The sequence below is a fragment of the Dichomitus squalens genome, assembly GCF_000275845.1.
Source record: "Dichomitus squalens LYAD-421 SS1 unplaced genomic scaffold DICSQscaffold_20, whole genome shotgun sequence".
NCBI lineage: Eukaryota > Fungi > Basidiomycota > Agaricomycetes > Polyporales > Polyporaceae > Dichomitus > Dichomitus squalens.
This window is the reverse complement of record NW_006766902.1, coordinates 462,141-487,685: the sequence shown is the minus strand read 5'-3', so window position 1 is coordinate 487,685 and position 25,545 is coordinate 462,141. Positions and strand designations below refer to the sequence as shown.

The window sequence follows — 25,545 nt, the reverse complement described above, 5'->3', positions numbered from 1 at the left end:
AGTTTCTGTACAAGATTTACACGAAAACCAAATCTGGGACTGGTTCCCGCCCAAATCTATACTCACCGTGCCCATGGGTGTGCCCCATTTCTGGTGTACAACAAGGCGACATATATCTCCTTCTCTCAGCAACTTTATATGGTGAGATTTTGACACTGAGCCCTGATAGTCATCGACACAGTGTGGAAGGGTAGTTCTTGCGCTCAAGCAATCGGGCGTTTAGATGTCCACATACCATATCCGGGTTCGGCTATCCTCGGCAACAGCAATTTCGTTCCATACGAGGGAATTAAGCGCTGTCCCGAGGACCGAGGGACGTGCGATAAGAGAAATTTGGGACGATTGTCCCCGATCCCTCTCACACATAGTTGGATTACCATGAAACTTAGGCGTGCAATGCCTTGTTGTGTACCATACATAATGGCATTGTCCGATATGGGCTGCACAGGTAGGGGATGGTTTGGGATGAGCGACAACACTTGACTGTCCCGAGGACCCGTGTATGACTGTATATGGGCTGTCCTCAGAACGTTCTGTGCCACCGTCAACTGGCAGGCCCAGGGCAGACCCTGCTTGCGCTTCTATACGGAAACCACCCCAATGTACAGATCCACTGGTATAGTAGTCTGGCCTTCTTACTCATTCCACGTTGCAGGACTATGATTAGGTGGAAGAAATGCACTCGACACGAGGAGTAGTCCGACCGTTTACCCCTTTGTGCCATGAACGAGCCCCGACAGGTGGGGGTACCCGCATCAATCGTACTTTGTGCCTCCGGACACTAGCAGGAAATGCGCCCCTACATTCTGACTTGAGCAGGTCAACCTTGTGGACAACGCACAGTGGGAATATGACGGCGCGACAACATCAAGTACGACTCAGGATGTATTATGATACAGTACTCGTACACAATTAGGGGCTACGGCGGCGACGATCTATCGTACACAGGGGACGGGCTCAAAGTTGATACCCTGGGTGACAAGTGGCTTAGAGCGCGTCGTGCGCCGCAAGGTACTCCCTCGCGTGCTCTTTGGCCTCCTCGGAGACGCGCGGGTTGTGCAGCGCGGCCTTGTAGCCTGCAAGGACACGGGTCTGGTGCTCGTCCTGAGTGATCCCCGGGCCCGGTTCGACAGTGTAGCCGTCAGCCTCAAGGATCTCACGGGCATGCTGCTTGGCCTCATCACTCGCGCGCGGGTCTGCAAGATGACGTGATAAGTTCCACGACGCACGACTCATGGAAGACTGAACAGAAAGGTGCTCACTGTGCAGAGTCGCCTTGTATCCGCCGAGGACACGGTTCGTCTCGTGGCCGCTAGAGTCAACGGTACCAGTGGCGTAGCGGCCAGAGTTGTCGGTCTCGGTGCTGGCACCCATATGCTCGAGGCGCTCTTGCGCGCGCTCACGAGCCTCCTCGGAGACGTTGGGGTTGTTGATGGCGGCCTTGAGACCAGCAGCAACACGCTTCTCTGCAAGGAGGCGCAATTGAGACACTGGACAACAGTTGAGTGTCGGGCACAAGACGTACCGTCGTGTCCGGACATGGTTACTAGAGTGCGATTGAGAAATGGAGTGGAGGGTGAATTGTGAATTGAAAGTTGGTTGAGTTGGTTTAGTCGTGAATTGTGAGGGTAATGGGATGCAGATCGCGCTGCTATATATCCTCTGACTTGGCTGGATGACGTCAGGTGTGTGGGGTTGTAGGGAATGCTTTTCGTGCCAAGGAGCTCCACTCGTGTTTGATTCGTGCACAAAGGATCATGGTCGTCGCCAAAGCGAACAGGTAGTAGTGGTGATGGAGAAGCTGACGACGCGGCTAGAAGAGCAAGCTCTCGGAGAGGTGGGTGCTCACGCTGACGTCGGTGATAGCCTCCTGGCTCCGTTCATTCGTCTCGAAGTGGCAAACACGCAATCCTATGACAACAGAGGTCGCCGAGACGGCAACTCGTATGAATTGCGTTATAACTGGAGAAGACGAGGTTCGCATAATGAGCAGGACGTGCGTCGTTTGAGAGAAGATGGCGTACGAGCAGCCCCAGTACTCATCGAACACATACACGACCCTGGATTACTCCTCTTCGCCGTTGCCATCTAGACCCTTCATGACGTCTTCGAGCTTCTCTCGCACCTCGTCTACTCTCGCTCCTTCGCGGTCAACGGCATCGGAGTAAAGGAGCTTCAGGGCGGCGCGTGCCTCACGCGAAAACTCCAAGGAGCGCTTGACGCTCTCGTCTACGGCAGGATCGGTCACATTGTGTTCTTTTCCACCGGAGCTTGAGACAGGAGCAGTAGGAAGAAGCGAGGCAAGGTCGAGATCCGAGGCACGGAGGAGAGCAAGGTCGTGGAGGGTCGAGCTGAGTGGCAGAGGGTATATCGCTTTAGCGGTGGGCTTGTTTGGTGTAGACATACTCTTTACTAGCTCTTGGAAGAGGGGTTGACGATGTACAAGCCAGCGATAACGCAGTTGAAGACGGGATGGAGTCGGAGAGCGAAAGAGACACGTCTCAGCCGTGCCAGCACCCCAAGCGCCAGCCCTACTACACGTGTTTAGTACATCTTCGGACCGTGTGGGTTCGTCGCTCAACCATGTACATCAACAGCACTTTGTGTTATAAGAGATGCATCGTCTAGAGAACCTCGCTATGGTTGCTTCCCGCATACCTTACTCCAGACACTATGCCAACACGCGCTACATATGCTGGGGGATGGGATAAATGCAGACCTCAGTGTCACATATCTAAGTAATAGTAAGTTAGCGATCAGCCTCAAATCGGAGCTATGAAAAGTCCCCATATCCATTGTTGTCAGTGTGCTCTCCGCCAGAAATCCGCTTCGTAGATCGCAGGAAAGCGCTCGATCTTCCCGCCCTCTCCGCGTATGAAGGCAGTGTACCTGCAAGGTCGCTTCTTACTCTCCAGCAGCGTTCGTTCAAAGCGCTGCAGTGTCGGCCACGCCTCGAACAGCTCCTTGTGCACGTCTCGGACTCTCCTCTCGTATCGCGCATTATGGGCTGCCTGGTCGCATTGATAGCTCGCAGGTTTCCAGACGACCGTCTCAATGGCTGGGCATGACGCTCGCCATGAGTCGACGTCAAGATGGTCACTGGTGGTGGGAATGTCCATGCTCTGTATGATGGACTCGGTAAGAGAATGCGCACAATAATGCTAGTGGGCATACTTACAGGTTCCCACCTATCGTAGGATTCGTAAACCTCAAGATGTTTGAGTGCAGGGAACGTTGCATGGTTAACCATGTGAGTCGGCCAGGAAAGAGGCGCTTCGTATAGGATTCTCGAGCATCCTGGCAGCTCAGCCCACGGCCGCGCCCCGAGCGCAACTCTGAACGACACTAGCCGTGCGCCCAGCGCGTGCAATACCTCACGACACGTGCTCCACCGCGGTGCCGCAGAAAGGTTGAGGTGCGTGATATTGTACCAGCTGCAGTAGCGTAAGACGTCGGCCGTGTTCACGCTGTGTTCTGGAGGCAGGTCGCCCATCTGTAATGCGAGACTGGTGATTGTCGAGAAGGCTTTGACCGGACATGGCTGGAGGCCTGGACCGAGATTCCAGCTCAAGTCCTGAGCAGTTCGGCGGAGCTCTTGGTGTAGGTGGACCTGACAGAAACCGTGTAACGTCGTCTTCAGGTAGCGCAGTCGGAGAGTCGACCACATGAGGGGGAACGGTGGGCTGTCGTTATCCCAGTACACTTCTAAATCCGCCAGGCTGACCATCATCTTGAACATGTCTTGGGCTGCGATGCTGCGGAAGCGGGGCATGTGCAGACGGAGGGAGCGCACGGCGGGCGCACGCCAGGGGCGCTGTGCTTGCGTGACTGCCTGTGCGAAGGCGTGCAATCTCCGTTGGAAGTGAGGATCGCCTGGGTGTCGGAGCAAAGTCACTCGACGGTATAGTATGATCTCCGCTTCGACTTGAAAGGCGTTGCATGTCAGAACGAGGGCATGCATATCTCGTGTCGCGTTCGAGTTCGACTCATCTCCTACCGTCGCGAATATGTCTATCCAAAGTTCGATTGGAAGCCGAATCCCTGCGTGAGGCATGCCGTATGTTTGGACACCGACGTCAGATGTTGACTTCGGCCCTCGTGTCGGCTGCTACACCGGGACTGTCATTTAGTAGAAGCCGGACAGACCGCGCCCATACGCACCGCCAACGTAGAGGTCCTGTTATCCCTATCCTTTCCCATAGGCACGACAATCCGGTCGTCTTTGGGAGGTGGAGGTGGAGCATCTTCGGACTGAGCATCACTGGACCCTGCAGCAGCGCGGAGTCTCTGAGAGAAACTATGGAAAAGACTATATAGTGGCAAGAAAGGTGACATGACGGACAAGGTCCCGAGGTCAGAGGGGTTGGCTCTAGTACGAGACTCGTCGAGCTACGGAAGCACCCATTACGTGGGCGGAGTCTTTTGTACGGGTGGCCTAGAGTGCACGCCTAAACGAGCGTCCATACACATGTCGGAGGCTGTGGAGCAGCCCGGTGCAGCACAGCTAAGAGCGGGCGTGAGTCCTCGAGCTACGCATCTACCTCATCCGGTACGTGGGGCGCGGAAATGGGCCATAACATCCTAGAAGTGCATCTACAGCTCAGTTCAACGCCTTCATAACGACGCCTTGTGAATGATGATCAACTCACAATTTCCTTACGAGCGATCCTTGTACGCCTCCTCGTCGTGCCTCACCACGTATCACTGAGAAAAGTAGACAGCTCCAGTAACAGACAAGCGGAGCGGGTAATGGCTATGCCATGCACTGGAAGTCCATGGATCATTTTCCGCATGACTCAGGTCGAACTAATTGGCAACAATCACGAGGAGTGGGACAGTGCGGCATTGTATATCATAACAGGATATTCATACGCGTGTTTGGGCTGCGACGGCAAAAAGAGGAGAGGAGAGGTTTGGAAGGAGAGCATGGCAGCATGCATGCCACCAGACGGTGCCACAAGACACTAATGGCGCAAGTTATCGTGGCGGGCGCTTGGGATATGCGTTGAACTCGTCGTTCTTCTCTCGACGGACTCGACCGCATATGTACATGCCATCACGACCAAACTTAACCTACCGAACTCTTGCACACGATACAGCGCGCTTCGGAGCATAGTCATGTCTCCACGCTCTCCCTATGATACCCGTAGTAGGATCGTAACGTAACGTCTCCGGTCTTCTGCCATGCCAGTAGTGGCAGAGGCGCTCCGATGATAGACGCATAGAATTGCATCCGAATAGCTGACGCGAGGCTTGTTCAGCACTGTACACATCCACCGTCTTTCTCCGTCATTCTACCTTTCCGATTTCGTCGGAAACTTTGCCATGGTTCTGCCATGTTCATCGGCAAATGGTAATCAGCTGGCAACCAACTTCCGCAGCGCTGATCCCGGGACTCTCGTATTTGATCTATGAGGCCGTATGAACCACAGCTATAAGAGCCACGATCAGTGTTCGGAAAAACGTATATCACCCACCCCAGCAACATCATAGCTCTCGTTGCATACCGATATGTCCCATCCTATCCAGTGGTGTAGACAAGCCTTCCCTCCAGCCTCCAAATGGCATCCGGAGGATATACCTGACCTATCAGGCCAAATCGTTCTCGTCACTGGAGGAAACTCCGGAATCGGGTTCGAGATGATCAAGTCTCTCCTTCGCAAGAACGCAAAGGTCTACCTTGCAGCTCGTTCTCAGCAGAAGGGCGAGGAGGCGATCCGGGCTTTGAAGGAAGATACCGGGAAGACCGCCGAGTTTCTCCAGCTTGACTTGAACGATCTGGTTGCCGTCCAAAGATCCGCACAAGACTTCGCTCAGTCAGCCTTTCAGTCGTTTCTGAGTTGTATTCCTTTGCTGACGACATGTATGGCCGTAGACGCGAGTCGCACATCGACATCCTCTTTATCAATGCTGGCATCATGTACCCGCCTCTTGATCAGATCACTGCCCAAAAGTACGACGCAACTTTCGGCGTGAACGTAATCGGGCACCACCTCTTCCTCCGCCTCCTCTACCCTCTCCTCACTTCCCCCAGCCCCTTATCCCAGTCGCAAACAAGCCCCTCACGAATCATCTGGACCTCGTCTTCCGCGAACCTCCTCGTGAACGGTCGTCTCGACTTCTCCACATTTACCGAAGGCCCTGACCGCCGCAAGGCCGGGACATTTGACCTGTACGGCCAGAGTAAGCTCGCGCAGATCCAGTTGTCGGCGTATGTGGCAAAGCGTGCAGCGGAGGCTGGTGAGAACGTTGTAAGCATTGCGGTCGACCCTGGTCATATCAGAAGCGACATCTTCCGGGGCAAGAAGCCTTGGTATATCATACTTTACGTGCGTGAGCTTGTTGCCTCCGCGAGGAGGAGAGACGGCGTCTGACTCGCTATCTACGCAGGAGAAGTTCGTTATGTACCCGGTGTCGTACGGAGTACTTACCCCGCTCTACGCAGGAACAGCTCCGGAAGCACTCGAGTATAACGGGAAGGTGAGTCTCTGAAGCACGATGACTGAAACCGCGGGCATGTTATATGACCGTCCTTGCTCTGTCTCTTACAGTACATTCGTCCCTGGGCGCGCCCTGGGCAGCCGCACCCTTCCGCGTACGATCGCGAGCAGCAAGAGAAACTCTGGGTGTGGCTGGAGGAACAGGTGAAAGAGTACCTATAGCATACGTCCCTGCTTGTGGATCTCGCTCGGTACCGTATGGGTCTTACGGGACATCGCTAGTGTTTACAACAATGCGGCCTTGGATATCCAGATCATATCAGTCGTACACCATGTCAGATACGAGGCGAGGATGACCACGAGATTCCATTTTTTATGATGTTCGTCCAGAGAGCGGCTGGACGCTGAGTTGTCGATTGCATGCAACGGAATGTCATGCCTCGACGAGATCGTCGCATCAAAGCCAAGAAATCGAAGTATATACAGAATAGATCAGAGCACACCTCGTCCACCTCCCAGGTTCACAGAACGCTCATATCGCTGCTGAAGCAGCCACACGGCCAAATGCACCCCATTCGACCTTCCAAGGTCCTTTCCGGAAATCCCATCCGACGCCCACCAAATCCGACAGGTGACGCATGGTAGGTCTGCCATGAGGGCAATGCCAGGGTTGGTCCATTGTCCCCATATGTTGCACGACCTGAAAGAGGGACGAACATCGATCGATGTCAGGGCTCTGGTCGGTCAGAGGCGAACGAGCAGATGAACTCACCGACGTCATCTGCCGCTTGTTCAGCGCGGTACCTATCATGATGCTCTTCCTGCACGCGCGCATCGCGAACATGGCGCGTGCCTTCGAACACCGAACCATCTGTCCTGCCGGGCGGTCTTGCATCAAATTCAGGAGCTCTTCGAGGTCTGCGAACCCGTCATGCGTTAGCCTGGTTGGTGAGGGCCCGCCATGAAGAGACAATTGTACCTTTGGCATCGAACTTGGTGCTACCACTGACAGGATGCGCAGTCATCAGCACGCGCTGCCCAGCGGGTCGGTCCTCAGCGATGTCCAGCTCGAAGCCGTTTTGGCGGAGAATGTCGATGTTTTCCAGCGCCACGACTTCGTCCGCCGCCGTGAGCTCCAGCACTTCGGGACTGTCCAACCCGATTCGAGTGAGTTGAGATGCGCACCGACACAGATAATGGCGCGTTACCTGATTAACTGCTGGGACTTGATCTTCGTCGTCTGCTGGAGCGTCTCGAAATTGTACTTCTCGTCTGCGGCGTGCTGGTCGACGACGAACAGATCGTCCATCTCCACGTCGTCCACGCCATCTCCCTCGCCGCCTTGTTTGCGCCTCCGAACGATAATGAAGCCCAGGTTGAACTGGCCGACGGCCTCCATCGATGCGAAGTCAGGCTTGTCGATCACCCGCGAAAGCGCCTCGACAGCCTGCTCATCATCCGCATTCGCGAGTCCGGCAGTGCCGTCCAGCTTTGTCTTGGCGTCGCGTTCACGTTCGCGGTCCTCCCGTTCTCGCAACGCGTCTGCAAGGCGTTCACGCAGCTTCTTCCAAGACGCTCTGAGGGTAGACAGGTCGAAAGATACCGTGACGGTTTCACGGCCGCCAGTGCGAACGATCTCGTCGCTGGTGGCAGAGACGGAAGAGCTGCCTACGTTGCTCCGTGTTGCTCGCGGGGCTGTTCGAGGAGGGAGGTCCACATCGTCTTCGACCGTGATGTCGATCACCTCTGGCATTTCTTCCTCCATCCGTTCGTCCTCGTCGACTGGCCCATGGCTCAACCCCGTGTCTGGCGAATCCCGCGTCTCGACTTCGAACGACTCGTCTTCGTCACGCACCTCACGGCCCTCATCCTCGTCAACCTCCATCTCCTCGCTCTCGTCCACCTCAGCGACCTCCACGCGACTCCCCGCCCTCGCAAACTGGCTCAACATCACCCTCAACCCCTGCTGCGCCTCCTTCCCCTCCCTCACATCCGCCCTGCTCTTCTTCGTCGGCCGCTCCGCGCTTCCCGGCCCGTCCGTCCTCTTCCGCAAAGCCCACGACGCGCCCGCCGTGCTCAGGACCATCTGCTCGCCTCCACCCCCACCCCGCGCCGAGCCGCTCCCGCCCGCCTTGGCGCGCACCGACTCGGGCGCGCGCGCGACGGGGCGCACGGGCGGCCTGAGCGAGGGTATCGGCGGTTCGTCATCATCGGCTGGGCGCGCTGCAGTCTGTCGTCGCTCCGCGAGCATTCGCGCCAGCGGCACCTGGCTCCTCGTCGGCCCGTCCTCGCCCTCGTCGGCGGGCTTGTCTTGCGCTTCGTCCATGGCCACGTCACCGGGTGACCCTTCGTCTGCGTCTGCGTCGTCGTCGGCTGGGCGCGCTGCTGCCTTTCGCCGCTGCGCGAGCAGTCTCGCTAGCGGCACTTGGCTCGTCGTCGGCCCATCCTCTCGTTCTCGCTCCTCCTCGCCTGAGAACCGATTCTGGTCTTCCATGAGTGCATCCTCGTCCGCCTCTGCCCGCGAGCGAGCGTTCGCGGCAACGATCTGTGTGACGGTAGGCGATCGGGGCGCCTCGTCCTCCGCCTCCGCCGCACCCGCCTCTCGCTCCTTCTCTTCGCCGGCTGCGACTTCATCCGCCGGCGCGCGCGAAGCCTGCGACTGCGAAGACTCGAACAAGAGCGCAGGCTCTCCGAACGCAGAGTCCCCCGCTGCGCCTTCGCCGAGCATCGCCTCGTCGTCGTCGGCCAGCCGCTGTGAGCTCGGCTGCGACTGCGAATTGCTCGGAGTCGGCCCCGCGTCATCCTCGTCGGGCAGGAACAGCAGATCCTTCTCCTTGGCGGATCGCGTGCGCTGCGTCGCCACCGGAACGGCCTTGCTCGGAGCCTGGGATGGGTTGACGTCGAACGTCGATCGCGAGGGCGCGTACGTCTCCTCGAGCGCAGCCTACACGACGATGAGCGCACGACACGACGCGAGCTCGAGTGCATACCTTGAGTGCCTGGACGAGGTTGTTCTCGCTGTGGAGCAGGATGGTGCGCTTGTCGGGGCTGACGTTGATGTCGCACGAGTCTGTCGGGGGTTTAGCAGCCATCGCGGAGAGGGCGTATCACGTACCGGTGGGGAGGATAAAGTCCGCGATGACGAAGGGCGACTGCGTCGCGTTGAACGACCTGTACACCTCGTTGAACGCCTTCTGCACCTGTTCTCTCGTCAGCGCCCGCGCGCTCCCACCAAGTGACTAAACGCACCTTCGAGGGCGCGCACGGCCGCCCGTTCACGAAGAAGAACTGGCGGTCTGTGCCATTTCGCCCGCAGCCCACGGCAAACTTTGAGATGAGGCCCTTGACCTTGACCTCGTTCGCGCGCCTGCGATGGCCTGAGCGACCGCACGACACAACACACACCTGGGCCACTCACTCGTCGTCTTGCGCGGGCCCCAGGCGCCGCAAGAGAGCGGCCTCGGGCTCGACGGGGAAGGCGAGGTCGAGGTCGACGAGGTGCTCGAGGGCCTTGGGGCCCCATATGGCGGAGACGGAGGCGCGGGTGGAGGGGGTGCCGTCCGTGCGCACCTGCACGCTCTTCTTCCTACATGTGGTCAGCTCCTGACGGACGTGAAAGGCGGAGGGGAGACGGACCCCTGGGCAGTGTGGTGGACGACGGTGAGGCGGACGCCCTTGTTGTCGTGCGCGCAGGGGACGAGGGCGTAGGCGTGGAGGAGGGAGAGGGCCTTGGCGTACTCGCGCTTGGCGTTGCGCTCGAGCTCTTTGCGGCGGACGGGGAGGGGCTTGAAGAGGCCTGAGACGGTGACCGTAGTTCCTCTCTATGATGGCAGGTGAAGGACGAGCTCGGAGTGCGTGAGTGGGAGTGCGTACCTGACGCGCGGCCTTGGCCTTCTTGCTCACCTTGCCTGTGCGCTCAAAGTCGATGACGGTGGCCACGGGTGCATCGGCGGCGGTTGCGGTCGTGACGGAGACGGAATCTGCGAGGGCGCAGAGGGAGGAGAGGGCTTCGCCGCGGAAGCCAAAGGTGGTCACGGACTGGAGGTCGGTGAAGGAGGCGAGCTTGGAGGTGTGGTGCTTGAGCGCTGTGATACGCGCATTGGAGTGAGAGAGAGAGGGAGGATGGAAGGAAGGACGGACCGATGTAGTCGTAGTCTTGGGGAGGGATGCCGGACCCGTTGTCGACAACCTCGAAGGAGTCGAGGCCGTAGTCCTTGAAGCGGACGTCTCAAACGGGTGTAAGGGGCGTGCCATACGGTAGGAGAAGGAGAGGACATACCGATGGTAGTAGCTCCGGCATCGAGGCTATTCTCGACGAGCTCCTTTACGGCCGTCTGGAGGTCGACGACGACCTGGCCGGAAGAGATGTTGTGTATCGAGCCTGCGTCGAGGACGGAGATCGAGCGATCTCGGGTTGAGGGAGCGGCCATCGGCGGTGAACACAGACGGCGCAGGCGAGAGCAGCAGTCGACTGGCAGAACGCGTCGCATCGCGTGGCGTCACACCCGGCCGTCCAGCGAGCCCTTCTCGGCTGACGCGGACGGCTGACCGCGCAGGCCGCCATGTCTCCCGGCTTGTTCTCATTCCTCGACAAGATCTACTGGCGGTACTACCTGTCTTTCAAACACTCCCTCGACAAGACGCGCCTCCCCTCCGCCTTCCTCTACAATGGCCCCGACGTAGACGCTCCCGCCCTCAGAGCACGCCACCTCTCCTTCGAGCCTGCCGAACTCATCACCCTCGCCGGTGACAAGTACCGCATCGAGCGCAAACTCCGCGCCAGACTCACCTCCATCGTCTGGCTCGCAGAGCACACCGTCAAAGCGTACGCCCCTCCTCCTCCTTCCCCTCCCCATCCCTCCCTCTCACTCCCTCTCTCAGCTCCTCCCGGAAAAGATTCGTCGCCATCGAGACCTTTGGTGACAACTTCTCCGCCGCCCTCAGCCTCCAACGCAAGCATGACCCCCGCCAAGCCATCCGCAACTTCATCCACAGCATCCCCCAAGCCCAGAACAACCGCGACCCCGGCGCCCGAGCCTGCGACCGAATACGATCCATCCACTTTGGCACCCACCTCCACATCGTCAAGGACGTCTTCGGCCCCGCCCTCACCGACCTCCAAGCCTCCCAGCCCGACCGCCGCTTCACCCTCCCCGTCACAAAGCGCATCATCAGGGACACCCTCCTCGCCCTCCAGTACATCCACTCCACAGGGAGAACCCACGTAGGTCTGGCCGCCCTCTCCCTCCCTCGTCCTCCATCCGAGTGCTCACCCCCCTCCAGGCGTCAACTCCCACAACCTCACCGTCGTCCACCAAGGCACCGCCCAGAGCGTCACATCCAGCATCGTCGACCACCTCCGACGCAACCCCCCCTCGATCTACGTACCAGCCAAGACGGGGCGCACCTGGCCCTCGAGGAGAAACATCGCCATCGACGCCGCCCAGCCCCTCCCCGCCTTCGGTCTCAGCCCCTCCCTCGACAACCTCTCCGTCCGCCTCGGCCGCTGCGAGCACTGTGAGTGCGCCCACGGCCTCGCTCCTAGTCGCACTCACCCATCCTCCCTCGCCCAGCCACGCTCGACAAAGACGACCAGGCGCGTGCCACCAGAGACGGCGGCGCGTTCGACCTGCTCGACTACTACCACGCCCTACCCGTCCTCTGCGCCCCAGAAGCCTACATCGGCTCCCCCGAGCGCTGGTCTCCCCCCGTCAACATCTGGGCCGTCGGCCACCTCGTGCGTCCCGCCGTCCATCTGCCCCCGTGCTCCCCACTCACTCACGCCCCACCACAGACCTTCCAGTCCCTGACCGGCGCACTCGTGTACCCCCAGCTAAACAACGCGTCACTCACCGAGGTCCCATCGTACGGTGAGTGTCCCGCAGTCCAGCCCCAGCCCCTGCCGCTAACCTCGAACCCCCCTTTTCCTCGTCGCAGGCGACATGGAAGAGCTGAGCGACCCCGAGCTGCCCTTCCTGAAGCTGCACCTCCAGAACTTCCCGTTCATCAAGCGCGAGCTGAGCGACCGCGACGTGGACGCGACGTGCGCCTTCCTCGCCCGGTGTTTCGAGATGGACCCCGGCAAGCGGCCGACGGCGGAGGCGCTCCTCCAGGACGAGTGGTTCGCGAGCTGATGCAGATGGGGTGCTGATGCCCTTGTCTCGGCGGCCTTTCATGCAGGGCTGATTCGTCGTTGGCCCAGGCGAACTCCCGGTGCGCGCGTCGACGTGATGTCTTCGACAGATTGGGGCGCTCAAAGGTGGGATCTGGTCGTTGTCCGTCTGTCGTACGTATCGTACATGCCCGCCATACACTAGGTAGTCATACACCACTCAACTTCCGAGTGACCTGCCGTCTCACAACGGCAAGCCCAGCATCACCTCCAGCCCGCCCTCCACTCCAAAGAGAGGTAAATCCTCTAGGAAGCCTACAGTACGTCCCCCTTCCCCACCTCTGTCTCCCCTTCCACGCCTTCCCACGCAGCATGCGGCCGCTGCTGCAGCGCGAACGCCTCCACGCTGCCCTTCGACCCGCGCAGGCCCCCGCCGAGCTTCGCCGGCTCCGGGCTCAGCAGAAACTTGTGTCGCCACTGCGTGGGAGAGAACACCCTTCCGGCGCCGCCAGAGCCGTCCGGGAGGTTCTTGAACCCCGTCGTGTCCGCCTCCGTGTACTCGAACCCGGACTCGCAGTGCGACGCGTCGAGCGCGAGGATGATGAGCACCGCCAGCGGATAGATCGCCTGTGTGGCGGATATGCCGTCGTTGCATTACAATAATGAGAACGGGCGGCTTACCGTGAGCGCCGTCATAGCCCCCAGGTCAAAGACCCAGAACCCGTCGACGAACGCCGACGGGTTCTTCGTGTACACGATCTCCTCGTAGCCCGTCTCGAAGTCTTCGAGGAACCCGATCGAGCCCTTCAGGCCGGCTGCAGCGGCGAGCATGACCGCCTGCGGACCAAGATGAGACGGCTCCCCGAGGGCTATATCGTCCGTGCACTCACCCAGACGACGCAGTATACGATGCCCAGCTCGACCGCCAGCGCCAGGGTGCTCCAGACCCTGCTCCTAGCCGATTGCAGCGCGGAGATATGTCCCGCGACGGCGGCCCGCCGCTGCCTACATGCAACCCGGACGGTGAGCAGCCACTCTCCCGGAGAGAGACGACACGCGATTCTCGCGCTGACCAGATCCGGAACCCAACGAGCGAGGTCGTGATGACGTTCGTCGCCAGCGCCAGCGCGGACGCCGCGAGCCCGAAGCTCTTGCCCATGAACAGCGTCCCGACGCTCGGCCCGTCCAGCTCGAGCGGGTCCTCCTGCGCCGCCCCGCGGCACGCCGTCGCGGTGTCGGCGATGCCGAGGGCTTCCTCCGGTCAGCGACTCGTCTCGCGGCTGAACGGGCATGCTCTGGACGCACCACAGGTCGCGAGCACGAGCGATGTGAGGACGAGCGGGACCAGCCGCCTCCTCGGCCATGCCACGCACGCGCGCCAGGAGAGGATGGCGTTCCCGAGCACGGCCTAGCACGCAGAGCCCCAAGGTCCAAGCTAAGGTTGAGGCATCGAGCGCGGCAAGCAAGACGCAGGGACGGACGTACGTTGACCGTGAGCGCGGCCGTCCCCGCACAGAACTGCGAGTCGATGCGGCTCGGCGCCGCGAACAGCCCAAAGTCCGCCATGGCGTCGCACGCCGGCGTGTCGGCGCCCGGGGCGACCGCGCCGCTCGAGCACGCCCGCAGGTCCGAGTAGAGCAGCAGGACGTTGCTGTACACCGCCGTCGCGTCCGTCACGAGGTGCCGGATCCTGAGCGCGAAGTAGACCGTCGTCCCGGCGTACATCGCGGCCGTGGCGAGCAGGAGCGCGGTGTTCCGGAGATCCCGCCATGCGCGCGGGCTGCGGGGATGAGTGGGTCAGTGTCAGTAGGGCAGGAGCGAGATGTCCTTGATCGATGAACGGACAGAAGCAGTATCCCGGCCACACAGGTGGTCAAAGTCAAGACACCTGGAGCCCGTCTTCAGCGGCCGACAGACGTATGACGGGAGACGCTGTGCTCACCATACAAGCCGGTGTTGAGTAGGGTGCTAGGCAATGCACCAAGGGCCTGATTCCCGGATACAAGTCCGTATGCCGCCACATTGAACAATTGTTGCATCTCCGAGCTAGTAACGTTGGCCATCTCGGAGCGTCTTTCGTTCGGTATACCGCCAAGAGTTGTATAAGGATCTAGTCAGGAGAGGACTTGGGCTGGAAAGGGAGACGGCGCGGTGCTGATGGCCTTCAGCAGAGCGGTACACATCAAGGATCGACCGTGGCATATACATACGACATGGCGAGGCTTTGCCCTCGAGGCACGATTGCGCCGGATTCCCAGCTGGGAACTTTGGTGCTGTGAGTGAACTCAATCCTACCGGGTGAGAAACGTCATGACTGCGGATATCCCATGACCCCCCGGTGCTGGTCAAGCATGACGGGGAAGGTCAGGAGATAAGCAAATGCATCTTCGTTCATGCACAGCTTGAGAGATGCGCCGCGAGATAGACATGCTAGGATTGTGATACGTAACAGTGGTTGCAGCCCCCCGGAAAGGTTCGTTGTAACTCGGAGATAAAGTTCGATAGTGTTCACATCTGAGCAGCGCTATTTTGGCCTCGAGCAAACACGCCCCACCTTTCTCGGAATCTGTTCGCAGGGATGTCGTTTTGGATTATTCTTCCCAGACCACAAATACCGAGTACATTTCATGGCTCTATCGGATGGTAGACAGGGCTCGTGATAGCATTTCGCGAGTATGGGATTGGCGTGGAGATGTTGGCGAGTGAATGGTAGCGGTGACTCTTAGGCGCTATGTGCGGAGATACATCCTGCGGTGGTAGCATATGGTTTGCCAAGTACACTTATGCCCACGAAGTCACTGCACCCTGCTAGTAATCACGACTGATCAGCGGTTGTCGAGAATTGTGCATCACAACTCACGTGAATGATACTGAGCGGTGGAGACAATGGCATTACAACAGACAACATATAATAGGTGATAGATCGTCTCGCTAAGACACAATCCCTTCCTTACGAATGGTCCCCGGTCCCGAGAACAGCCGCCTTCAACCGCTGTCTTAGCCGTGACGCTGAGTCGTCCACCGCAGGAGAGCTCGCTGGTGTGACAGTCACTGTCTCCCTGCTGATCGCCTCCGCAGGGGGCCAGCTCGCTGTTGAAGACGACGAGCGAGAATGCCCGGGACGGCTTGCAGTGTTATTCGAGTTATCCGCTGGTTCTTTGAGCGGAGTCCGAGGGCCTGCTGCGACTGTTTGGGACAAAGACGGAATGACCAAGGATGGGGCGGATGCTTCCAGCGCTGGGGCCGGTAACTCGTCCCGTCGAATTCCGAGCTCCCCTGGTCCAACAATCTCAACGGTCTCCGTGAGGACTGCTATGCGTGTCCATCGCCGATAACGCGTATACTGAACGGAGACTCAGTCAGCCCTCCCACCTTTGTCTTGTGCAAAATCGATGCAAACGCACCTTGCCCATCCCACCCTTACTGCTCGCACCCTCCCATTTATTGTCCGCATATACCCACCCATCCGCGTCCGTGAAAGGCTCTTCGACCTCGACTTCATCCTTGGCATCGTGCGCACTGTCGTTTGGACTCGTGCCATGTTCCCCACTATACCCATGCCCCTCTCCAGAATTTGCCTGAGCATCTCTCTCCTTCTCCGTCCCTTTTTCCATCAAGTCCAGGCTTCCCGAGCGCATCTTTCCCGCAGCCTTCAAAATCCTGTTCGCGCTCGCGGCAGCCGCGCTCTCCTCCTTCGCCGACGGAACCGGCCTCTCAACCCGACTCGTTCCCGAGCCCTCCCGCCTTACAACGACACGCCACTCGTCCTCTTCCCACCGCCACCGGGCGACGCGCTTCACGCGGCCCTTCCCGTCAGCTGTGGGGGTATACGCCGTCGTCGGCGCTGGGAGGGTGAACGCGCTCGGTGGCGCCGCGGGTTGTTGCGACGCCGAGCACCACGAAGGTCGTTCCCCAGGGAGGAGCGCGGCCGTCCAGTCCAAGCCCATCCACCACCGCTGGTTCTCGTAGATTGTGAAAAGGAACCGGACGTTTGTGTCTGGGAGAGGTTTCTTTTGCGCCTGAAGCGATGAGGGAGAGGAGACGGATGCGAGGCGTGCTTCGGACTGCGCTTGGGGGGAGCGCGTGAGAGGGGGGAGGGACTGCCCAGACAGGAATGACCACAAGCGGTAGACAGCCCAGCGGATATGTGCGCTGCGCCAGAGAGCGCCACGGAGGACCACAGCCCAACGGGCCCGCCAAGTTAAAAAGAGGGTGCCGAAGAGGGCGAGGAGGATGCGGATGCGGACAACATACGTGAGCGCGAAGTACGGTATGTACAATACAGCGATTGAGCGGAGTAAGACGAGGGGCTTAGGTACCGTCAGTGGTTTTGAGGGTACGGGCAGAGGTAAAGATGGAAGGAGAGCGTGGATGGTGGTGAGATCGGTGATTGCACGCTGGAGGGTGTCCTCAGTGATGGTTGGAGGGCTTCGTTGGATATTGGGATCTCCGCGCGGGCGGAAATATACCAAGAGTACAGCGAGAGGCAGTAGATACCTGTACGTGGCAAAGGATCAGCTTGAGGCAGCTGTCACGCAGGAAAAGCCGAGACGCAAGTTCGATGTTAGGGGAGTATATGCATGTGCCTCGCGAGGACTAGGCATTGCATAGGGTAGGTCTAGTGGCACGTAGTATCACTATAGCGACATGTAGGATTCTTGCTCTTTCTCGGTGATGTGCTCGACGGATGACAGCCCACTTCCGCGATCATGCGACTCACCTAAGGCCCAGCTCAGGTACCAAGCATATAGCCCACCACGAAGCGAGAAACAGCCAACAGTCCTCCCACGCAGCCTTCCATACCAGTAGCTGCGCAAGATAGCGAGATCTCGAGATGACCGGGGCAAGCCCGACCAGAGCAGTGGTGACAGGCGATGGCAGGGTGTTGAGAAACTCGACAAGAGGAGTGGACTGAGCGTGTGTGGTCTCGTCGGCGGTCCTAGACATGATGGAGGACGACAAGATGAGAAGGAAGTCGGGGTATTTACGTTGGCCAACTCATGGGCGTAGGGGTGAAGCACACAAGTCGGAAGCAGCAGGGAGGGCAGTCGAGCTGATGCTCATGCGTTAGCGGTTGAAATCACGAGCTTCCCCGCACTCGTGACGTCTGCCCTGCGCGCGCCTACACTTCCTTTCCAGGCTAAGTAACATGGGTTTGGGTCTTTCGAGGGCCTGCAGTGACTGCCAAGAACAGGTGTAGTAATGTTCACTGCCCACTCCACACGGCCGCGCCTCTTTCTTTACATAGAGGAACTTATTGACATCGCGTGAGCATACAATTTGCGAAATGATCAAATATCTAAGTACGCGACTCGCTCGATCCCCCTTCAGATCCGTACAACTTCTCGTTCTCCAGCAAAAGCTCCAGTCTATGCACGCTATACTCGGGCAGGACGGAAAACGATGGTATTGGGCGCGCGCTACGGAAGCTGCGCGGGACCACCGAGTCCGTGTCGCCACCGCTCTCTCGCGCGACCGGTGGGCCGAGCTCAAGCCAGGAAGGAGAGTGAAGCGGAGAGCCGGAGGCTCGGGAGGCTGAGCGTGAGGATCGGCCCAAAGGGAAGTGATTGCACCCAAACGGGGGCCGGCACCGGGGCCCGGGCCCAAGGAGGAGTGATGGCGAGCGGATTCATCGAGGGAGGGCGGGCCGGCCCGAGGAGAAGGGATGGAGTATGATGCGGCCGGGCGGGGGGCCGGGTTGGGGAGGAAGCAGTGAGCGGATCACCGCGTAAGAGGCCCCGGAGGGCAGGCGGAACGACGAGAGGGCGCAGCGAGCTGCCCGGAGGAGTGGCGAGTGGCGAGGGCACGGATGCCCGGAGGGGTGGCGAGCGGATCGCCGAAGAAAGGAGCTGGTGGTCCCCATTGGGCAACACCGTGAACGACGTGGTGTGCACCAACCAGCGGGCAAAAAATGAAAGCTCGAGGAGCGCGAGCTCCCGAAGGGCGAGGGGACGAGGATCCTGGGCTGCGAGCCCTTAACCTATATACTACTAGAGACAAAGCAGATGTAAAGCGGCGAGGGGGTGGCACGAGTTACGCTGTCATAGACCCTGGACAATAATCATTGTCCAAAACATCCTTGAGAGATGGGTTGGACTCCCCACTTGGTGACGGAGTCCAATCAAAGGCGATAGGTTTCACTTTTGAGTGTCGTAATCCCATCAGTAACCCTCCCACTCGTGGTGTCAGTTTGTCTGACTCAGGACGCTCATGTAGCCGCGTCTTCAGATTCGGGCGGATGGGATCCGAATCAACCAAATGGATGATGCGGATCACCACTACACGTCGTCCTACATGCTCCAGAAGCTTGGACAGCTCAAAGCAGCTTATGACTGTACCTACAGTGTGCCCAAACGTTTGCGTGAGTGAGACACCAACACTATGTAGTAGGGCTAGTACGCACCTTGGTATAGGGGCTTTCTCTTCGACGGCGACCCGGAGATTGTTGTCAAGACATCCGCAATAAAGCGGTCTTTTCCCAGAAACGAAATCGTCGGCCCAACCGCCGCTCCCATCCGTAGAGCGAACGGCTGACCCAAAGTATATACCAATCGATCAGCCACCGGCAACTTGCGCGGGGTCGGGGTCTTCTGCATGAGGTCCACAAGCTTGTGAGATATCAAGCCATCGCGGAGGGCGACATCCAAAATGGGTGCATAGCAGGCGGTGTGTCCGCATAAGACAAGCGGAACGCTCCATGGAAGACCGTTATCCCCACAGAGATCGTACCCTGAGGCGAAGTCTTGCGGGCTATCGGACTGCATGCAGCGGAACCGTATCTGCCCTGCCATGGGGGGAGAGTGTGGAGGCTTGTAGTAGTATAGGAACCCTTTGGCATTCGTTGGGAAAGTATGACTACGCCATCCACGAGGGAAGAGGCGGATGTAGGTGAAGGGAGATGTCTTGACGGCTGCGTCCGGAATGCGAGCACCCGGCGGCACCGCGACATACGCGCAGCTGGGGCCGATGCCAGAGAAGTCGAGATAGTCGTGACGACTGAGCTTGGAAGGATCGAGGGTCCTGATGCTGCGAAGCGTGCGCTTACGTCCTGAATGAGCGACGTTGTTGTCCAAGTCTTTGTTAGGATCTCTTGTTATGATTCCCGTCAGATGGGACGCTGGAGTGGAATGTTCCCGCAATGTCTGCGATACTGCAGCTGTGTGGTCCCAAGCCTTGTCTATCTTGGTTGGTGATGCCAGAAGTGCATTGAAGTGACCCGGGACCAGCGTTCGCTCGGAGATAACAAAGCTACGCCGATCGAGGACTGCCATGCAGAGCTTGGATCCCAGCCGCGAAGTGTGCCGGCTGGCAAGGGCCACCAAGGCCATCACGTCCTGTGAGACTGCGTGAATGCTTGTATCATTCAGCTATCCATATTATACGTACCGATCTTCTCCTCACAGAGGTGTGAGTGGCCAGCGGCCCAATGAGTCCGGGCTGCAGTCCTGGAAAGTAGAGACTTTAATGAGGTTTGCGAAAACGGAATCCATGCGGTGGCGCGGCAGCCGGGAGCGCCGAGAAGCGCCGAGAAACCTTCAGCGCTCAGCGTCGGCCCGAGGTCCTAGTACCGTCAAGACTAGAGTCGTTTTGCAGACCCGCAGACCCTCAGGCCTCATGATCAAGCGAGCACCGTCGATGTTTGTGGTTAGGCATGCTTTATCGAGTCCTTCCGCACGATGTAGGAGCCTGCGGACTCACACATCCCCAGTCCGGTACATCCAATGTAAGTTGCACCCCGACTCGCCAGCGAGTACTTTATTGACAGCTCGAAATCATGCCAAGCGTCGTCACGTCCGAGGCTGCCCCCACTCGCGTTCGCCTTTGACATAGTAGGGACAGTCGAGAGTGTGTTCCAGTTCACCGCACTCATAATGACATGTGTAGGATGGCGTTCTACTCCGGGGACCTCACACCATCCCCGCCGCACGACGGGCTCTCGATATGCTCAACGGTGTCAATCCAATGGGAGTGTAAGTATCTACAGTTCTAGCGATATATCTTACTCATGTTGCTCACGATGGCACAAGGACGATACCTTTCATATTGGTGAGTCTCAGGGTCCTCCTGTGTCATCTCACGTTCACAAGGTCCTTGACAGTTGACCAATGGAGGTGGACTAGGGGAGGAGGCCCGACGACACAAGCTCAGCTCTCAGCTCGGGGTAGAGGTACGCACGCGCAATTGTGATTACTTGGAGACCCTCTGATCGCATAGTCCGACAGATCCATAGCAATCAGATTGTGCAGGCTCACACCATCCTCAAATCAGTCGTGCATAAGTATGCCGACAAACCCGTTCTAGTCCTTGGTGGTCGTAATGATGAAATTCGCAAGGTCGCTGAAGAGTATGCCAGTGGAGGGTTGTTATGTGTCCATCAATCTGACGTCCGAACAGCTATGGGTTCAAGCATGCCTACACCACACTCGATGTCCTCGCTTGGAAACCCGAGTAGGACAGCCCCCGTCGGCCCCCCGCTCGAATGTACTCACGTACTTTAATTCAGAGTCTGGCCGTTCCATAACCTGACACCCGAAGAACGCGCTTCCGTGAAGGTAAGAACGTCTGCATCATTCCCAGGTCAACGGACATCTCCCATCCCTATGTCACTCTCTACAGCCGGCAGACTTCTCTGGCATCCCAATATCGGCGATCTTCGTCTTCCACGACCCACGTAACTGGTCGCTCGACATCCAAGTGATCCTTGACGTCATCCGTTCCCGCGGAATTGTCGGCGGTCCATACCTCGACCCGTCACCCACTTCCAACCAGCAGTCGCTACCGCCGGTCGAACTGGTGCTTTGTAATCCCGATCTGTTGTGGAAGTCGGACTTTCCACAGCCACGGCTTGGACAAGGAGCGTTCCGCGAAGCTTTCCAGGCCGTCTATCAGGTGCGTGGTCCTATCTTCGGGGAAAAGAGTCAGTGTGAACTTTGAGATAGGCTGTCGTCGGGGCTCGGTACCCATGCGTACAGTACGGCAAGCCGACGAAGGCGACGTACGAGTTCGCAGAGAGTGTTCTCAGAGACCGACTTGAGGAGTTCAGCGGCGATAGAGTGGACGCAATGCCTCGCGTGTAAGCCCCGGCCTTTATACCGCTTTTGCAAGCGGGCTGACCGAAAATTCGCTCCTAGCTACATGGTAGGAGGTACGTATCGAGAATGTAGTTTATGCTGTGCACCGTGCTAATGCCCATGATTGCAGACAATCCGGAGTCAGGTATGTTCTTAACAGGCCAACTGAAGCGGCCCATGGTGTGCGCAGGCTAATATGCACGTAGACATTGCCGGCGCAAATGCAGCAGGCTGGCCTTCGGTACTTGTGAAGACCGGCGTGTATGACCCTTCACGTGGCCCTCCCACACATACGCCTTCATACATCGCGGAGGATGTTGAGGAAGCAGTCAGGTGGGCGATTGAACGAGAAATGAGGAAGTAGCATTGGACGTCTATTGGCGCTATAGAGTTTTTGCCACTGATATTCTCCCTTCAGATGCATTGATAGCATATGCACCTGTTTCTCATCGTTGATGCCATTCCGATTGGGTATAGCTGTTGAATGAAACCTATCTTTTCGCTGAGACCCTCAGTCGCTGAGACCGACTCTAGTTTAGTAACAGGATGTCAACGCTCGTCCTCCAATCACCATAACTCTCGTCCGGTGAGTTGCCGAAGATACGCCCTTCTAGAAGCGTCCTTAGCACCTGCAGGAGGGCAAGAAGTGCTAGGCGCAGCACCTTCTAAGGGCAAGAAGTCGAGTTTCAGCCTCACGACTTTTACCAGAACCACACAAGGATTGAGCCCAACACCGTCTTTTGTTTCCGCTTCATCATGCAGGACTGAACCGACAGGTAGACGTCTGTATTCTCCGAGTCTGCTTCGAATGATCTGGCGACTATATCAGGATCCTGCGCCCGATCTTGCGCGACGATCGTGTAGTAAGTCACCCCGCGTCTCGAGGTGAGTAAACTCGGCCGACCACTCACCTTGGCCATTCCTGTCACCACGTACGCCGTAGTCCTCATGCGTTATGTGGTATCCGGGGATCAACATTTCTTAGAAGGTTATGTTCAAGGACACTCTGAAGTCCTTTGAGAACAGCGCCGTGCATGCTCTCTTCGCACTTCTTGTCGCCGAATGAAGGCCGATCGTCTTCTGTTACATCCCTACGCACGTCGCACAGGCCACCGAGGCGCCATACCCGAGAACCTCACCCTCTCCACGAAGGCGGCTGACCTGACGGACATGCCACTTAGTATGACACTTCGGGTAGTATGTACCTGCAATCGCTGATGCTTAGAGTCAGCCATTGAGATACTCTGCAGCAATCGGGTTTGTTCTTCGCTAGCTGCCATTGGACAGAGACCGCTAGTGTCGCTGTTTTCATGACGCGAAGGGAAAATCGTAGTCATCTGATACGAGGGGAGTTGTATGGTAGATGAATACAGCGAGCTTAACAAGAGACAGATTGCTTTGCAAGATAGTATCCAGCATGTACTTCTGCGCGGACATGGCTCCTGCGGAGGTCACGAATTGTGGAACGTGTAGACTTGTGAGTAGATATCGGAATAATGAACCCTTCACCAATGCGTCTGCAGCCATAAAATGGAGGTCACTTTGCCGGAGTGGTTAACGGGATCGCCTGCTATTCATGGCTGCTAGCGGTTGGGCTTTGCCCGCGAGTGTTCGAATCGCTCAGGTGACGCTTTTTTGGCCCTGAGCCATTTGGCATTAAGGCTGCCCGTCAAGGCTTTCTGGCGCGCGTGTCGCGTCTTGACCGAGTGCCCCACCCCCACCTACTCCGTCCCCTTACCACCGTTATGAGTGCCAAGTACGCTAATCTCCCGGATATTGTCAGTATCTTGAGTATGTTCAAGACCGCCGATACTGATACGCTGATCAGGATACAGCGCCTGACGTCTATGAAACTGAGGACGTCTTTCCAAGTGCTCAGGACAGCGTCAGTTCAGATCATACTAGCCTTAGATCATCCGATTGACGCGTCTCGGTAGAAAGGCGACTCGAGTGATGATGAATCCGGTGCACCTACGAGAGGGCATGGGCGGGGGAAGTCCGAAACTGGGACAGGGCGAGAGGAATTGGACTCTAGCAGCGTAGACCCGGACGATGCATCGAGGAAGTTCAGGAAAGCTGAGAAGAGTACGTCTCCATTCCGTGCTTCAACATGATATGACCTTTGACGTGTTGTAGAACATCGCCGTCCGAAGATACAATATGTCTACCCGCCCTCGCCCACCGGGGAAGAACAGTCAGGACCTCCTTCCCCAACACAAGGTCCCCTCCCACTATCTCAGCGCCTTCGTCTCCTCCAGGCGGAAGTCGCAGCACTCGAGGTCGAGCTATCAGACCCTACGAATCCTCTGCTGCGCAAGGAGAAAGAGAGCGGCAATGCAGATCCCGGTGAGCTCATCCGCGGGATGGTGGATGTGAAGCGGCGGATAGACAAGATCAGCAAGGCACGCGAAGGTCGGGGAAAGCTCGTGAGCGTCGTACTCGGCGAGACGACGGACGCGGAGGACGACGATGTTGTCAAGGTGACAGCGGAGGATAAGGAAGAGGGGACAAAGGCAGAGGCGGAGAGAAAGACCGAAGCCGCTCCCCCGAAGCTGAAGGAGCCGCAGGCCAGGGATGTCGCTGAGATGGATAGGCGCGTCGGCGAGCTGGAGAAGCTTGTGGGGTCATCGAATGCTACGTTGGACGAGGTGTGTTCGATGATGACCTGCACTGCTTTCTTGCCTCACCCTCTGGTAGCTTTCTCCACTACCCCCACCGCTCCTGCCTCTCCTTACGCGTCTGAACGCCCAACTTACCCTCCTCACCCAACCCCGCCACATCGATTCCATTTCAAGACGAATCAAGCTCTTGAACGCCGAGTTCGAGCGCGCGAATGCGACCTCCAGCCAAGCCCACGGCGCGCAACGCCGTGGCGTACACCACTCCGCCGCGAACCCTGCCTCCCCCTCCGTCGCCTCGCCATCTACCGCCCTCCCCGCACCCGCGTCCTCCGCGTCATCGACGGCACTGCAAGAGCAGCTGGCCCCAATCTTGACCCGCCTCGCGCCGCTCCTCCCGCACATTCCGCACATCCTCACGCGGCTGCGGACGCTCTCGACACTGCACACTTCCGCGGCGGGGTTCCAGAAGACTCTCGAGGGCCTCGAGGAGGAGCAACGGCGCACGCGCGCTGCGCTTGTAGATCTGCAAAAGGCCGTCGAGGGTGTGGAGAAGAGTTTAGCGGAGAATGAGAAGCTTGTGAAGGGAAATGTAAGGGAGCTCGAGGATAGGATCGACGGGCTGGGAAGAAGGGTAGACGATATGAAGGTTGGCTTGAGCTAGGTTTCGCGACTAGCAAAGGTATAGGTGTGATGGGTCTCATGCGTCTTCGCTGTTGTCGTCCCGTTGATACCACTTAGCCTATTCCCGTGGACGAAGCTGTCGTGATGCATACGTGTCTGAGTGCTTGAGCAATATTTGTCAAACATGGCAAGAATACAGTCATACACGGGTCCTCGGGACAGTCAAGTGTTGTCGCTCATCCCAAACCATCCCCTACCTGTGCAGCCCATATCGGACAATGCCATTATGTATGGTACACAACAAGGCATTGCACGCCTAAGTTTCATGGTAATCCAACTATGTGTGAGAGGGATCGGGGACAATCGTCCCAAATTTCTCTTATCGCACGTCCCTCGGTCCTCGGGACAGCGCTTAATTCCCTCGTATGGAACGAAATTGCTGTTGCCGAGGATAGCCGAACCCGGATATGGTATGTGGACATCTAAACGCCCGATTGCTTGAGCGCAAGAACTACCCTTCCACACTGTGTCGATGACTATCAGGGCTCAGTGTCAAAATCTCACCATATAAAGTTGCTGAGAGAAGGAGATATATGTCGCCTTGTTGTACACCAGAAATGGGGCACACCCATGGGCACGGTGAGTATAGATTTGGGCGGGAACCAGTCCCAGATTTGGTT

The 25,545-nt window shown here is 58.1% G+C and overlaps 10 protein-coding genes and 1 non-coding gene across 11 annotated transcripts; 5 read left to right on the top strand and 6 right to left on the bottom strand.

Moving 5' to 3' along the window:
* Positions 1 to 987: 987 nt before the first annotated feature.
* DICSQDRAFT_127739 (uncharacterized protein) lies at positions 988 to 1,541 on the bottom strand (the record flags this gene model as incomplete). The annotated part of the gene is made up of 3 exons (XM_007366831.1): positions 988 to 1,196; positions 1,263 to 1,490; positions 1,526 to 1,541. The coding sequence occupies 3 exons, from the start codon at positions 1,539 to 1,541 to the stop codon at positions 988 to 990; spliced, it is 453 nt and encodes a 150-aa protein (XP_007366893.1).
* A 35-nt stretch (positions 1,542 to 1,576) lies between these two features.
* Positions 1,577 to 2,476, bottom strand: DICSQDRAFT_107588 (uncharacterized protein). The gene is made up of 2 exons (XM_007366830.1): positions 2,025 to 2,476; positions 1,577 to 1,962 (listed from the first exon to the last, which is right to left on the bottom strand). The coding sequence occupies exon 1, from the start codon at positions 2,402 to 2,404 to the stop codon at positions 2,066 to 2,068; it is 339 nt and encodes a 112-aa protein (XP_007366892.1). The 5' UTR covers positions 2,405 to 2,476; the 3' UTR covers positions 1,577 to 1,962; positions 2,025 to 2,065.
* Positions 2,477 to 5,126: 2,650 nt separating this feature from the next.
* On the top strand, positions 5,127 to 6,801 carry DICSQDRAFT_181378 (NAD(P)-binding protein). Its single transcript, XM_007366829.1, has 5 exons — positions 5,127 to 5,409; positions 5,478 to 5,816; positions 5,876 to 6,329; positions 6,391 to 6,480; positions 6,552 to 6,801. The coding sequence occupies exons 2-5, from the start codon at positions 5,512 to 5,514 to the stop codon at positions 6,660 to 6,662; spliced, it is 960 nt and encodes a 319-aa protein (XP_007366891.1). The 5' UTR covers positions 5,127 to 5,409; positions 5,478 to 5,511; the 3' UTR covers positions 6,663 to 6,801.
* Positions 6,802 to 6,972: 171 nt separating this feature from the next.
* Positions 6,973 to 8,193, bottom strand: DICSQDRAFT_63095 (uncharacterized protein; the record flags this gene model as incomplete). Its single annotated transcript, XM_007366828.1, has 4 exons — positions 6,973 to 7,140; positions 7,213 to 7,358; positions 7,420 to 7,589; positions 7,649 to 8,193. The coding sequence occupies 4 exons, from the start codon at positions 8,191 to 8,193 to the stop codon at positions 6,973 to 6,975; spliced, it is 1,029 nt and encodes a 342-aa protein (XP_007366890.1).
* Positions 8,194 to 9,238: 1,045 nt separating this feature from the next.
* Positions 9,239 to 10,870, bottom strand: DICSQDRAFT_62914 (DNA mismatch repair protein MutL; the record flags this gene model as incomplete). Its single annotated transcript, XM_007366827.1, has 8 exons — positions 9,239 to 9,510; positions 9,556 to 9,640; positions 9,690 to 9,807; positions 9,859 to 10,022; positions 10,073 to 10,261; positions 10,314 to 10,525; positions 10,581 to 10,667; positions 10,720 to 10,870. 8 exons carry the CDS (start codon positions 10,868 to 10,870, stop codon positions 9,239 to 9,241), a joined length of 1,278 nt encoding a protein of 425 aa, XP_007366889.1.
* A 132-nt stretch (positions 10,871 to 11,002) lies between these two features.
* DICSQDRAFT_171182 (kinase-like protein) lies at positions 11,003 to 12,574 on the top strand (the record flags this gene model as incomplete). Its single annotated transcript, XM_007366826.1, has 6 exons — positions 11,003 to 11,265; positions 11,322 to 11,668; positions 11,724 to 11,957; positions 12,014 to 12,177; positions 12,235 to 12,310; positions 12,378 to 12,574. The coding sequence occupies 6 exons, from the start codon at positions 11,003 to 11,005 to the stop codon at positions 12,572 to 12,574; spliced, it is 1,281 nt and encodes a 426-aa protein (XP_007366888.1).
* Positions 12,575 to 15,254: 2,680 nt separating this feature from the next.
* On the bottom strand, positions 15,255 to 17,523 carry DICSQDRAFT_88008 (uncharacterized protein). The gene is made up of 4 exons (XM_007366825.1): positions 17,273 to 17,523; positions 15,957 to 17,049; positions 15,413 to 15,895; positions 15,255 to 15,360 (listed from the first exon to the last, which is right to left on the bottom strand). The coding sequence occupies exons 1-3, from the start codon at positions 17,497 to 17,499 to the stop codon at positions 15,503 to 15,505; spliced, it is 1,713 nt and encodes a 570-aa protein (XP_007366887.1). The 5' UTR covers positions 17,500 to 17,523; the 3' UTR covers positions 15,255 to 15,360; positions 15,413 to 15,502.
* Positions 17,524 to 18,041: 518 nt separating this feature from the next.
* On the bottom strand, positions 18,042 to 19,823 carry DICSQDRAFT_171179 (uncharacterized protein; the record flags this gene model as incomplete). The annotated part of the gene is made up of 2 exons (XM_007366824.1): positions 18,042 to 18,517; positions 18,956 to 19,823. The coding sequence occupies 2 exons, from the start codon at positions 19,821 to 19,823 to the stop codon at positions 18,042 to 18,044; spliced, it is 1,344 nt and encodes a 447-aa protein (XP_007366886.1).
* A 334-nt stretch (positions 19,824 to 20,157) lies between these two features.
* DICSQDRAFT_137547 (HAD hydrolase) lies at positions 20,158 to 22,127 on the top strand. The gene is made up of 13 exons (XM_007366823.1): positions 20,158 to 20,275; positions 20,335 to 20,381; positions 20,437 to 20,522; positions 20,580 to 20,598; positions 20,651 to 20,719; positions 20,775 to 20,896; positions 20,947 to 21,000; positions 21,056 to 21,104; positions 21,169 to 21,441; positions 21,492 to 21,625; positions 21,684 to 21,697; positions 21,754 to 21,768; positions 21,830 to 22,127. The coding sequence occupies exons 1-13, from the start codon at positions 20,167 to 20,169 to the stop codon at positions 21,985 to 21,987; spliced, it is 1,149 nt and encodes a 382-aa protein (XP_007366885.1). The 5' UTR covers positions 20,158 to 20,166; the 3' UTR covers positions 21,988 to 22,127.
* A 1,032-nt stretch (positions 22,128 to 23,159) lies between these two features.
* DICSQDRAFT_t108 lies at positions 23,160 to 23,253 on the top strand. Its single transcript has one exon. It is a non-coding gene; the product is annotated as a tRNA-Ser (tRNA).
* A 98-nt stretch (positions 23,254 to 23,351) lies between these two features.
* Positions 23,352 to 25,104, top strand: DICSQDRAFT_181373 (uncharacterized protein). The gene is made up of 5 exons (XM_007366822.1): positions 23,352 to 23,401; positions 23,452 to 23,508; positions 23,561 to 23,708; positions 23,760 to 24,271; positions 24,321 to 25,104. Exons 1-5 carry the CDS (start codon positions 23,369 to 23,371, stop codon positions 24,903 to 24,905), a joined length of 1,335 nt encoding a protein of 444 aa, XP_007366884.1. The 5' UTR covers positions 23,352 to 23,368; the 3' UTR covers positions 24,906 to 25,104.
* Positions 25,105 to 25,545: the final 441 nt, after the last annotated feature.